Source organism: Leiobunum rupestre, chromosome 11, assembly GCF_980474605.1.
Source record: "Leiobunum rupestre chromosome 11, qqLeiRupe1.1.hap1, whole genome shotgun sequence".
In the NCBI taxonomy this organism is placed as follows: Eukaryota; Metazoa; Arthropoda; class Arachnida; order Opiliones; family Sclerosomatidae; genus Leiobunum; species Leiobunum rupestre.
The window spans coordinates 51,140,548-51,154,387 of NC_143394.1; the positions used below are offsets into that span (position 1 = coordinate 51,140,548).

Sequence of the window (13,840 nt, forward strand, 5' to 3'; positions counted from 1 at the left end):
GAGTTGGTCCATAGGCTTATAGAAGCTCCACACTCCTCCGAAGATAATTACCGAATATTAGTTCCACGCTCTTTAGTTAGTGCAGTCTTAGGGGTTAGCCACGATATTCCTACTAGCGGTCACCAAGGTTGTAGCAAGACTTTAGGTCGGGTTAGAAAGGCATTCACGTGGGAGGGCATGACTAGGGATGTCCTTCGTTACGTAAGCTCGTGTAAAATTTGTCAGTGTTACAAAAACCCGCAGTCGAAACCAAGCGGCCTTATGCAGTCCGCGCAACCTAGCTCTCCTTGGGAAGTCATAGGGGTGGATCTTAAGGGGCCATTTCCCCGTAGTAGTAAAGGAAACACCTACATTTTAGTAGTCATTGACTATATGACCAAATGGGTCGAGGTTTTTCCATTAAGAAGCCCTACGTCAAAATGGATAGTCAATCGGTTAGTCGAAGATGTTTTTACCCGTTTTGGTTTGCCGAAACGCGTAGTCAGTGACAACGGCTCGGTATTCGTTTCGAAAACTATGGAAGGAGTTTTTAAAGCCCTTGGAGTAAAACAGCGCTTAACCTCGATTTATTCTCCGCAATCGAATCAAACCGAACGAGTCAATAGAAATTTTTCCCACATGATAGCGTCCTACGTAGCCGATCACCATGAAAAATGGGATCTTTATTTGCAACACTTTGCAATGGGGATGAGAACAGGCATACACGACGGTACCGGGTGCTCTCCAGCATACCTTAACTTTGGACGGGAACTTAGGGAGCCCGGGGAACCAATACCCAATACCGACGACTTAATAGACGTCACTCTAGAAATTACGCCAACCGGAGTGGTGGCGTTCGCTAAAAAAATTAGAGACATTATTGTAAAAGCTAAGGCTAATCTTAAGGTAGAACAGGAGCGTCAGGCTGAAATTTATGACAAGAAAAGGGTCGACCGAGAATTTAATATAGATCAGCTTGTCCTTAAGAAAACCCACATACAATCTTCAGCTGCAAATAAGATTAACGCCAAGCTAGCCCCAAAATGGGATGGACCATTTAGGGTCTGTGAAAAACTATCTAAGCACACGTATAGGCTTCAGAAAGTAGACACTGGGGTGTTATTGAAAGGCACACATCACGTTAGACAATTGAAACCATTTATCGGTCGTGACAGTGACGCCCCTGCTGGTGAACCTCTCCGCCCACCCTCCCCGGATCAGTCTGATTCCGATAGTGATAACTACCATACGCATCCAATGACTCTTAGGTCTCGCACTTCAAGAAAGCAATAGGCAAGTCTCCCATTGATCAGCATTCCCTCAATTTTTTTTTAACTTGTGTCCTCTCGGGACGTTCGGAACTAGTTGGGGGGAAGTATAACGAATATTTAGGCGCTTTAACGCGACTACTTGTTTCCTTAAATGTATTAGAGACCAATATCCACCCCGGCCAGCTAATTCCGCGAGGTCATTGTTAAAATATGTTTCCAAGATAGGGAATTTCCAAAGAATATCCTTTTTTTGTTATTCGCTGGCTCTCAATAGTATTGTACCCCCTGATACGTCACTGGCTCAAGAAAAGGTTTTCCCCATGTTTTACCCCTTTGCTAATTTCCGGTACCCCTGGTACATTCTCGATGCGGTTGTGAAACAGAGAACTAGACGAGATGTTAAAAACCGAGAATGCGCGGGAAAATGCAAGATTGTGTCGTGCCATTCGATGCCGAAAGGTTGTGGAATTGAACTCGGACTAGCTGTAATAGATTGAAGGTTTCCGCGTTAATACATGTAGCTATGAATGCCGTTAAAAGTATCATCGTGGACGCGCGATGAAATTGGACGCTCGCCGTACTATCCAACCGGGAACCCCGACCATGAAGAGCAGGACCGATGCTAAAATCGCCCGGCCATCCATCAAGGAGAGCCGCGTGTCCGTGATCACCAAAGTCTTCGCCACCGAGAAGTCACTCGCCGAGAGATAAGTAGAATGAATTTCTAAGAACAATAGAACTTGAACGCTATCGCCATAGAGTCTTGTAATAGAGCATAGTAGCTAAGTATAAGACTATAGAGCAATAGAGCGTTTTCATTAAATGATTCGAATCATTCCCCTTTTAATTATCCTGAGAGCCAGTAGACGTAGTCCTGTATATTTTAAGTATTTAGTGTATTTTAGATAACTTAGTGTATTTAGTATTTAACCGTACTACAATTTTTAGTATTCAATTAAACGTTTCTTAATTTTCATTTAAACTCGTAGTATCCTTGATTATTAAATTTAAATCATAGGTTTAAGTGTATCATTTAGATTAGATTAAATCTTTATGTATAGTAATTTTTAGTTTAGTCTAATTTTAAATGCTAACGGTATATAATAAGTTGGCCGGGGCGGAATATTGGGCTCTGACCATAAAATCGTTACACGCTTTTACTCTAGTTAACCACTTCAGTTCATTCGATTTCTGCCTGTTTTTATTATGGAAGAAGTCGCGGACATGCCATTAGATATGGTAATAGATAAATCAGATTTAATTCCCTGCAAGTGTAGGAACTCTTGCGGAAGAGCCGCTGGGAGAGGTGGTTGTCCGTGCCGGGCATTGGGGATAAATTGCACAGGGCTATGTAAATGTTCTCCCGGAAAGGTTCCCTGTTCAAACAACAAGGAAATACCAGTTACAAATAGAGGAAAAAAATCTATAAATGTAAGTAATCGGAATTATTTTTAATTATTTTTTATTATGTTCAATTTTTAAATTCTTAAATTTAGGGAACGGAAAGTAATGAATTAGTCACGTCTCCAAATTTTCCAACTATGGACCATGAAAAACATTATGTGAGTGCCTATATTTTTTAGTTAAATGTTAAATTATGCTATATGCTGATATTTACAGGTTGAACTGTCCGAGGAGTCAGATAGTGATTTGGATATGTTTAAACCAGACGAGGACATCGAAGATGATTTTGAAAAAAAAAATTTAGGTCCAACAATTAAAAAGGCGAAGTCTGGAGGGAAAGTCAAAACCGGGATCTTGCAAAACCGAAAAAAACTCAAAAAAATAAAACTTATCGTAAAACCAAAACCATCGGAAAAGGCAAAGGTATGGTAAAAGTAAAAATGTGATGACAGGCTGAAGCTGTAAACACATATTGTTAGTACGTCAATAGATTCTTGATATTATCAATATTTTGCTACTTATAATAAATTATTATAGGAAATCTCACGGACTTCAGCCGATGCTGGCTTAGACTCTGTAGCAAAATACAACGAAAATATAGAGGTTAGAGTTTTTTAACTTTTACGTTTACTTATGTACTTATGGAAGCATAAGTAACATAATGCCAATAAGCATAACACTTCGTATTGCTTTAATGCTAATTTTCTTGCCGAACCTTTTTTCGGCACTGATACTCTCTTCAAAATTGGACTAGGAACTTGCTCTCCTTGACGATTACGTTTTGATAAAAATTTAATCCTAATATTGGAGAGCACGTTCTGGAGTCGCGCGGGGCTTTGGCTTTGTTTTGAAGATTGCGTGCAAATAAAACATACTTGAGCTTGTGGCGCCGAGAAAAAGTGCTGGTAAAACATCTTGATTGCGCAATAACTATGTAAATCAGTTTCGTTGTAAATCTCGTTTATTGTCATACTTATGGTTATTATGTTACTTATGCTATAAGCTATATTAAAGTTTTTAGTTTCACATGATATCTATATAATAAAAAACTGTTGGTTGGGTGGTAGGTAGGTTGGTAGGTTCGTTAGTCAACTGATTTTGGAGATTTATTTCTCGATTTTCTGACGCTTTTCGCGCGCGCGTTACGGGCGCCAGGGTCGCGTGGCATTGTGTACGTACGCTGTGTTTCGCTTTTTCACATCGAGTCGGCTTCGATTTCTGATTGGGTTTTTAAATTCTTTATTACCAATTTTCAAAAGTGACGCAAATGTCAGTTTCTTAAAAATACTTAAAATCTGTCGCCCCTGAGAGTTCGGCTGTGTTTGTCCCAACCCGCAATACACCCGAAATTTTCTCTCTTTCCACCGCGAAATTCGGAGGGGGGGGGGTCGAAAACAGGGAGGGGGGAGGTTTCGAGGTCGTTCCGATTTGAAAGTCCCGTGACTCTCGGCGTACGCTAGTCCCGTGGCCTTTATGCATCAGCCATTGGATGCGGGGGGGGGAGGGGTTTGGTACGACTGCGAGTTTGAGTTATTCTTGCGGGGGAAAAGGGTACCACGGAAATTCTCGCATTGGAAAGGGGGAGGGGAGTACTACGGACATTCTAGCATGGAGAAAAGCGGAGAGTGGTACCACGGTAATTATCACATGGGAAAAGTGGGAGGGATACCCCGGTAATTATCACATGGGAAAAGGGGGGAGAACGGTCATTATCACTTGGGAAAAAACGAAAAATGGGGAGTACCCCGGTAAATATCACTAAGATTGCAAAACCCGCTAATTTTCAATACGTGAAAGAATACTGGCGAAAAGCAAAACTCGCTAACTTTCAATACGCGAAACAAAACCGAAAAATAATACGGAACGCGAAAATCAAAACTCGCTAACTTTCCATACGCGGTTTTACCCTGTAACTTTGCTAACTTTGGAGTTCCGCGGGTTAAAAGTAGTTAACGGCGATTTGCCAACCCCTTCTTTCCGACCCCATTAAACACTTTTTTTTAAAAAATACGCAGTCTTATAATTTTTGATAAGATTAACTTTTAAATTCTGTTTCTCTTTTAATCCATAATACTGCTATACCTCTACACTGTGTGCAAGTTTCAACTCTGTAATTTATATGGGGGCGCTACATCCCCCCTTTTCTGATTTTGAGCGTTGATTTACGCAGTCTAATTATTAGTAAATTTCTAATTTTGGGTATTTAAATTTACCGAAAATTAGACATTAACCCGAAATTAGACATTTACCCTAAATTTACCAGACTCAATTTTAATTTAACCCGAGGGGCAGTTCACTCCTTTTTGGAGCGCAGATTTAATCGGATTAAATCCGATTAAAGGTATTAAATCGAGTTAATCACGATTAAATTTTTAATCCGATTTACTCACGATTAGATTTTTAATCCGATTTACTCACGATTAAACTTTTTAATCATGATTTAATCCAGATTTAATCGCCTTAATCATGACTTAATTTTTTTAATCACGATTTAATCGGCTTAGTCATGATTTAATCGGATTTAATCGGCCAAGAGCGCAGATTTAATCATGGGAGTGAACTGCCCCTCGATTTAACCAAGGATTAGCATTTTTACGCAGTCTTATCATTTTGGATTCGACTGACTTGTAAATTCCGTTCCTTTTTTAAATTATATTACTGCTATACCTCTGCACTGTGTGCACGTTTCAGCTCTGTCAGGTAAACAGGGGGCGCAATAGCCCAACTTTTCCTATTTTGAGCGTTGATTTACGCAGAGTACGAAAGTTCCCAAAATATCCCGGGTAAAGCGTTATTAATAGATACGTTTCTATTGGATTTGAGATACTGAACCCAAACGTACGTCTGACTCCGCGTAATCGGTGTACAGAGCCGTACCTTTGACTGTACTAATGGGACTACGCGTAATCTTTGAAGTCCCTGCCTTTGGCAGTGGTAATCTAAGCGTAATCCGGTGTACAGACTTTCTAAGAGTGGTTAGCCCCTCGCGTCTGACGCTATGCTTAACCCTTTTGACAAACGCCAAGGCTTAGAGAAAAATTAATAATCTTCGTAGTTCATTGGATTTGAGTTACGGGGCTCAAACTTTTAATACAGTTAAGAAGCTGAAGTCTGACCCTAGATTTAAGTCTTTTAACCCGCTCGAAGGCTTACAGAATAATTAATTAATTCATCCATGTGGAACTAATATCACGGCCTTGGCCGAATTGTTCTTTTCAGAATGCGGCTAGATTCGCCAGTCGGGAAGCTCTGGAAAGGTTTTTCGTGTACATAGCTTCCCGTCTCCCTGAGTCTCTCTCCATTTTAAATGAGGTGCCTGAAGAAACTGGAGAAATAACAATAACTAACCAAACTGAGACTTCTAACCAACTATCAGGTCAAGCAGTAGCCGCAACTTCGGCTGAACTTGATGGTCAGAAAATTGTGGAAAGTCAAAATGGCGACGAAGAGCCTGAGCCGTTAGGTTCGTATAAAGGCAAAAAAAAAAGGAAGTGTGTTTGTGGCAACTGTCGAGTAATGCCACTAGCAATAGAGGACGTCTGTTGCCGGCAAAGGCCTTGCGCCACGGATAACCCACTCTTTTTTTTGATGTGCCAATATGAGCCTGTTCTTCAAATTAGCATGAGGTTCAGGCACGAAAACGCAAGGCACAGGGGTCTCAACGCCTCTAATCTAAACTTTCGGTAAGTAATTAGCTAAAGAAGCACGTATAATAATTAAATATCTTCAATTTATTTTTGTTTTCTTAGCTATCACGCGTATCGAAACTATACACTCAGTAATTTTGGGCGACTTGGGGCTGGTAATCTCATTGTTATCCCTTCTTGCTGCGTATTAGCGATTAGGAGGGTGTTTCCTTCAACAGATGGAATCTACCAAGGATTTAAACAAGGTAGAATTGTACAAGGATATTAACATTTATTCTTGCATCATTATGCGGGTGGTTTTTTACTAAATTTACTACACTGTATACCATGTTTAGTAACACTTATGCAACTAAAATAAATCGAAAAATAATTATCACGTCTCTAAAACATTTTTAATTGTACTTTCTATTACATAACTGAAATTAAAATCTTGATTTGTGCTTTTCTAATACGTCTTGTTTCGAAGGTATTTCTTCTTGTAAACTTATATGTTTACATATATTCCGTGGGTCTGTCTCGTCTAATATTTTTGGGTCCGAAACATTTCCCTAAAAGTTGTAAAGATGTAGCCAAAACATGTATTAAGATTTCTATTAAAGCTTATCAGTGGCGTAGCGTCAAATTTTGGGCCTGCCTGCAACCGAAGACGATGGGCCCCTAATTTGTGCCTCTTATGTTGAGGTGCTTGATCTAAGTCTTCGCGGGGAAAAGGATGCACGTTCGGCTGGGCTTCTATTACATCTAACAAGTTAAGTAGATAAAATTTCAAAAGGTTCCTCTTTCGGTCGGTCACGGGCCGCCCGCATTGCGGCCCTCACGCTACGCCACAGAGGCTTATTTAGATTTTTCGAACCTTGTGATTTTGTTTTGCATCAAAAACCATCTCTGTTAATTTATCAATATATGAGTAGGTTTTTGCTACAAACACTTTTCCAACATTATACGATTTAGACTTTTTATTCCAAAACATTCTGAATTGACGTTCGCCAGTTTTTGAACGAGCCTGGGGTCTATTTGCATGCTCGTTGTAGTCGATTGCGGCAAGTAAAATTCTAGCATTGTAACTTTCCCACCTAAATGATATTATTGCTTGAGACTAAGAGGTGATGAAAAATTAACTCGATTTGGTTTTTATACTTACATGTAAGCATTGCGTTTCGAAACATACGCTAGTATTTGGTTGTGGAAACTCTCCAAAATTCCTGTGTGCCTATGTAATAGAATTGTAAACCACATGTAACAACGAAAGTTAGCGAAAGGGTAAACATAATCGCTCGCACCTGAATTTAACATAATACTCCATATTTCTCTCGAAATACTTATTTTGAACAATGCTCGTTAAAGCCTTGTAGGCAGGAGAGTCATCTTCTAACCATTTTTTCGTTCGCAACTCTTCTGGTAAAGGCATTTCATGGGCACAGGCAAATCCGGCTCCGAAATCAGTTTGCCATTCGTGATAATCAATCACATGGTTTAGGCAACTTTGAAAACTAGCCTTTATATTTATTTAATAATTTTAATAAATATTTAATGCTTAAAGTTTTTTAATATCATTTTACCAATAGTTGGTCGTAATCGTCCTCGCATTCCCTTGCGCAAAACCAGAAATGATTTCTAATATCTGGGGCCCACTCGGCTAACGCCGAACAATTCTTAGCACGTGATGCCTAAGAGAAATTGTTTGGATTCTGAATTCACTTGCGTATATTACGATTATTACCTCGATGACTTTTTTTAGGAGATTTTTACCGCCATGCCAAATGTCTAATGATAAAAAGGCATCCTTCAAAGTTCTATCTGGTTTATCTATTGAAATTTAAATTATTAACAATATTGATGTATTATGACAAAATTATATTTCAAACAATATCTACTCATTTCAGCTTTGATTTGAGAATGGGCATCGCTGACGAATTCTACAATTTTTATTCCGTATTCACCGGCTTTTTCCATTATCTCCTTAGCTGCCATTTTAAATCCAATTAGCTCCATTGCAGAGCTTTTACCATTAGCTTGGCGAACATCTATATTGCATACAACTAATATTTTTTTGCTCTTAACATCAATGTCAGTGTATGTACATTCGCTTGCGCAATGACCCGGCGAAGTCATCCTGCCATCCCCAGCAACAACTAATTCTTGCCCTCTTAGTTCAGAAAAAACACGATTTTGAAGTAATTTCCAGTAATTTGATATCGCTGGTTGCATGAAATGTTTTTGATAGCTAAAAAAATTGGTTTCTTTAATTTATTTTATAGTGGTACAAGAACGGTATACAGTAATATCGCCATAAACGGCTTTGACCATGGTTACCATTTTGGTCTATAATTAAATTATTATTTATAAGGACATGAAATCACAAGGCAGCGATGACACTCTTTAGTCTTTTATGTTTGAAATAACATAAAATTGATAATAATTATTAGTAAAAAACGATAACTAACCGGTAAAAGCTATCGTCCGAAAGTAACTGAAGTTTACAGAATTTGGCCATTTTATCCATTTTATGGAATTCGCTGCCTGATAACAATATTGCACTGGCAACTTTAATATTTCCGGCAAATATCCCATGAAAACGTTTTTGGGAGTACCACTTTCCCTTTTGAAAAAATTAGTTATTTGATTTCGGTTATTGAAATGACATTATTAAAACTTTGGGCATGGAATTAGCCGATCCCAGAAAAAAGATATTTTTAACCCTATTTTTTTTATGAATATTGAGGTTGTTTTTATTATTAAAATAGGGTCAGTAAAATTCATTTTTTAGGGACTGATTCAATTTCATTCGCAAAAAAGTAAATACCGATTTATGGTCAATGCCTTGACCTAAAGGGCATTCCCAACTTAAAATGATCGCTGTACCATGAAAAGTATGTTTGTATTCGAGGATTACACCACAATAACAGTAATACCCAAAAGCTTGTTTCACTAATTCCTCAATGTTAGAGAGGAATACAATAGCCAATTTCTCCTGTACTGCATCTTTTGACGTAAAATCATAGTTTTTATTAACCTATAAGAAATGCGATCCCGTAGATTACTTATCTTTTCAGAGGCTAGTGTTTCAATTATTATATAGTGTACCTGATTAGTTAAATGTGCTGTATTCTCAACTAGCAAGGGAGAGTTGAAGGCTGAAGAAATGCCACCGGTTGGGCTTATAAAAGTGGAATTATCAACATGTGGTGTTCTTTCGGGTGTCCTGGAAGATAGATTCGAAAATTTTATTAGACAATCGACTTGAACTATACAGGGCGTCCACTAAAAAATTAACCAGGGCGAATATTTCAAAATCTGTTTTAGGTACGATTTGGAAATTTTCAAGTCGTGTACAAGATGTAGAGGGAAACCTAATGCGAAAATGTCGATGACCTTGAACCTTGTCTTCAAGGTCATCCAAAAACTAACTCGAGAACCGAAAGTGTTAGAAAGTTGGTTCCAATTAGAAAAGTGTTCCAAGTGACTTCTATAAGTACAAATAGCTTTGAACTGATCAGATTTGACCAATAGGAATCCCAGAAATGCTAGATGAAAAACAATAAGGTCGTTAAGTTGATAACGTGTCGAAAGCGAGGTTCGGGAGCTGATAACTCTAAAGATACTCGTGTTAGAGTACTGAAATTTGCTACACATCCTCATCAAGATTAAGGGTCTTTAGTTTAAAAATTTTAATGACCTTGAACTATGTCTTCAAGGTCATCCAAAAATGAACGCGATAACCGTAAGTGTTAGAAAGTTGGTTCCAATTAGAAAAGTGTTTCACGTCACATTATAGGTCTAATTAGCTTTAATTCGATTGAATTTGACCAATAGTAAGTTTTTCAAAATCACAAAGGTCGTTAAAATGAAATTTGAAAGAAAACGCACATAACTCGAAACCAATTCGTGTTACATCGAAATTTGCTAGACAAACTCATTATGGTGGTCGTCATGACAACAACATTTTATTTTACGCTAAGCCTAATATTCATTCGAAGTTTATTTTTGTAAGCACAAAGTTAGTTTTTTCTTTAGAAATAATAAAGTTATGTATACTATTCGAGAAAAGGTCGAAATGGTTCGCTTATTTTATGAAAATGGGAGAAATGCGCGCTTAGCAGCGGCAATTTTTCTAACCCTTACGGTTCTTGAGTTAGTTTTGTGATGACCTTGAATACATGGTTCAAGGCCATCGACATTTTCGCAGTAGGTTTCCCCCTACATCATGTATACGACTTGAAAATTTCCAAATCGTACCTTAAACAGATTTTGAGATATTCGCCCTGGTTCATTTTTTAGTGGACACCCAAGTTTTATAATCGTCCTTACGAAAGTGAAGAACATCTTTTTGGTAAATTTAAGTTTATATCCGCTAGTTTCTCACGGAACGAAGTTCTAAATTAGTCAGAAATTATGTTTAATTTAATAATTTTTCAAACAGTGCACGGGAGGAGTCGTAGAAAGATTGCGTATTATAAATTTATAACCCTGATATTGTGGTTTTAAAAAATGGACGAGATTCCTAAATCTCATGTAGCCTTACTAACAATTGTAAGTTTTATATTACCGTCAAAGAAACTTGTTTACGAAATATTTCAACGGCTCAATGAAGGTATTTTTTAATAAAATATGAAATAAAACCAGGTCCGTAGCTAGCAAAAAATTGCGGACCCCATTTTAACGAAAATTTCAGAAAAAAATATATTTTGGCGCCCCTAGACCCTAATGTGCCAGTGGCGTCCGCCCCTGTCTAGCTACGACCCTGGTAAAAACTCTCAAATCGATAATTTACGTGAAAGGAGTTGAACTCTTTTCTCTTCTTCGGAAACGTGACACCGGCGTAATTGAATGGCGAGAAATAGTGAAATCACATGTATTTCTAGTTGGGGTTTTCAGTGATTCCGTATCAGGAAAACTTTCTGTTTGCACACTTACGTCTAAATTTTGGTAACATATAAGTAAATATCATCAGTAATTATCTTTATATTTCATAATTTTAAATATTTGTGTTCATTACCTTGTTTTCTTGAGTATTTACAAGTGGAATTCAATAATGTCATTTGTGTAACGTTGAAGGTTTCATATTTGTCCCTGTTAATTAAACTCCGTTTACTATTTGGGCGAATAGGCGCTAATATAAAGTCGGATATGCCTGCTGAACTTGTTAAAATGGGACGACGAAATAGTACAGTTAAAGCCTATGGATGAATTCATAGGCTCTTTGGTGGGGAAGCTAATGGAAGCATAGTGGAAGGTAGACTTTCCCATCAAAACAAGAAGGCCATTTTACTTTATAATATCGCCTATTAAAAGTAATGTAATTGTCAGATGAGCTCGCCGTGTCGGAATAGTTGATTTTATAAAATGTCTTTACGCTTGCCCAACTTGTTGAAATGTTGCCCTGGAATAGTTCAGCCAATGCCTAAGAATGAGTTCATAAACACTTTAGTTGGAGAGAAAACGGATCCACAGCTGAAGCGGGGAGGCAACATTTCGACAAGATGGCCAAGGTTATTTTATAACTGCTGTCAATTTTGAAGAACCATTACTTCAGTATTAGAAGCTTTACTCCCTATCAGCTGGTAGGTGTCAACTTATGAAGGGGAACTTTACTGAACTATACCTTGCAATTCACAATTTATGTTGATGCAGTCTTATACGAGGTCTATGCAGTGGCGGACTGGCCACAGAGTGAACCTGCCCGATGGCAGGTGGGCCCCTCAATTATGATAGAGTTAAAGCTGGGGCCCTTTGTCTTCTGGCAGCCCAAAATATTAGACCCAGTCCGCCACTGGGTCTATGTATTCGAATTAAGTGTATTTGATTTTAAAAGATTGCACTATCATTATTAGACTTTCTTTGTTTCTTAGAATTGCTAAGATTTAATAATAATTAATATAAATTATATTCTTAGTTAATAAAACATTTCAGTTTAACCAAGAATGATTTATTTATACTCAGGGAGAATGAATATGTCGAGACCATCGACGGACACGTTGAGGCCCTAACCCCGTCACGCTAAGGGGGAGGGAGGAGGAAAAAAGGAGGGGGTCTTATTTTTGCGTCCTCGCAGCAGCGTTAATCGCGTTGAAAAACTTAATTTTTAAGAACCAATGAGATTGCAGTATTATTTGATTTTATTAAAGCGGAGGAGCATACCGGGGGCCTCAACGGGTGGAATTGGAGATACGCTAAAAATAATCTCGACATATTCATTCTCCCTGAATATAAATAAATACATTCTTGGTTCAACGAAAGCAGCAAATAAATAAAAATTGTGTTTAGGAAAACTACCTAGTTCTATTGAGTTTCAAAGGGTGAGAGAGGTTCTGAGAACAATTATTGAAACATTAAATTCGACAAACACGCGTATCAGTTATGTTTTTACATCTCTTAATTATCAAAGAAATTATCGTGTGGGGGGGGGCTATTCAACACTTGGGGTTTTCATTTTTTAATATAGTTAATAAAAGGTTATTTTCTATAAACACAAACGCAATATCGTTAATTTAAACAGCGTGAATGGAAATGTCTGCCCTTGCGGATAAAACAAAAAATTACTCACCATTTATGGAATAAATATTTAATAAATTGGGCATTTGTAAGAGATAATTTGTTTCTCTCCACCGTCCATCGTTCAAATCCTTCCCGTCCTAAATTTACTTTATATTGCTTATTTTTGTTATTATTCTTATCCATTTCCGGCTACTTTATATAAACTAACAACGCGCGTTCGGCATTCCACAACTCTTTTAAAAATCATGCCCAAAACCACGTTGCAACTTCTCCTTCGAGCGATTCCCCCTTTGAGCCTTCTCCAGTCCCCCCTTCCAAGAATCACGCCTCCAAATACCTTCTATTGAAACTTTTGGAACGGTAAAAGCCCCCGTTGATATAGCCGGACACCTGGTTATTATAGAAGAATCCATTCTAAAACTAGATTTGGGACAATCTTTTGATATGCCCCACCCTGAAAAAATAAATGGACTCTCCTATCTTATCTATCTAGCGAACATAACCACCTTAGTACGAACAAAACCCTTGGAGGGTCCGATCCTACTCTGGCGTCATCTATAACCAAAAAAAGAACTAAAATTCTTCTTTTTTTTTTAATAGGTCGTGATATAGTGCCTTTAACAGTGGAATGTTGAATTTAAGCAGAGTGCGAGACATTTATCTTGGCTAAGCTTCTCAGAGAAAAAGCATATTATTAAATAGAAGGTAAAGTTTTAAAAAATAAGACAATTATCAGTATGATTGTTGCTGTTTAATTCAATGACTGTCATCAATTCGTCATAAGTGTCATTCTTTAGTGTAATGTATTTTTCTGGGATATAATTACTCTTTCATAAGGTTTTTGTTTATCTAAGTTTCTACAAACATAATAATAAATATAATATTAATTACTTTAAATGTGAAATAACCTTTAAATACAAAGGTTAATACTAAGGACCTTCAGTCACTGCTTCTCCCAAAACTGCCATTGACATTGCCTGCTATTTTAAAAGTTAGGCCTATGTCAGGCCTAGGCTTAAATATTTTCAAAGCGAACCAAAACGA

General features: G+C 37.7%; 2 protein-coding genes across 2 annotated transcripts; one reads left to right on the forward strand and one right to left on the reverse strand.

The window, feature by feature from the left end:
- Window positions 1-2,734: 2,734 nt before the first annotated feature.
- LOC149923235 (uncharacterized) lies at window positions 2,735-6,591 on the forward strand. Its single transcript, XM_090164017.1, has 5 exons — window positions 2,735-2,812; window positions 2,871-3,077; window positions 3,192-3,257; window positions 5,874-6,337; window positions 6,404-6,591. The coding sequence occupies exons 1-5, from the start codon at window positions 2,792-2,794 to the stop codon at window positions 6,567-6,569; spliced, it is 924 nt and encodes a 307-aa protein (XP_090020143.1). The 5' UTR covers window positions 2,735-2,791; the 3' UTR covers window positions 6,570-6,591.
- A 132-nt stretch (window positions 6,592-6,723) lies between these two features.
- LOC149923236 (uncharacterized) lies at window positions 6,724-11,363 on the reverse strand. The gene is made up of 14 exons (XM_090162373.1): window positions 11,298-11,363; window positions 11,073-11,217; window positions 10,610-10,675; window positions 9,386-9,503; window positions 9,105-9,314; window positions 8,746-8,900; window positions 8,383-8,525; window positions 8,176-8,325; window positions 8,022-8,107; window positions 7,861-7,968; window positions 7,582-7,796; window positions 7,443-7,511; window positions 7,155-7,374; window positions 6,724-6,849 (listed from the first exon to the last, which is right to left on the reverse strand). Exons 1-14 carry the CDS (start codon window positions 11,338-11,340, stop codon window positions 6,724-6,726), a joined length of 1,854 nt encoding a protein of 617 aa, XP_090018499.1. The 5' UTR covers window positions 11,341-11,363.
- Window positions 11,364-13,840: the final 2,477 nt, after the last annotated feature.

Excerpts from the sequence above, each read along its gene's own strand:
- LOC149923235 (XM_090164017.1), top strand. The coding sequence starts at position 2,792 with ATGGACCATGAAAAACATTAT. Across the intron at positions 2,813-2,870 it reads TGGACCATGAAAAACATTAT|GTTGAACTGTCCGAGGAGTC; the intron begins GTGAGTGCCTAT and ends TGATATTTACAG. Across the intron at positions 3,078-3,191 it reads AACCATCGGAAAAGGCAAAG|GAAATCTCACGGACTTCAGC; the intron begins GTATGGTAAAAG and ends AAATTATTATAG.
- LOC149923236 (XM_090162373.1), bottom strand. The coding sequence starts at position 11,340 with ATGACATTATTGAATTCCACTTGTAAATACTCAAGAAAACAAG. Across the intron at positions 10,676-11,072 it reads AAGAGTTCAACTCCTTTCAC|AACTTCGTTCCGTGAGAAAC; the intron begins GTAAATTATCGA and ends TGACTAATTTAG. Across the intron at positions 7,375-7,442 it reads TCGAAACGCAATGCTTACAT|GTGGGAAAGTTACAATGCTA; the intron begins GTAAGTATAAAA and ends AATATCATTTAG.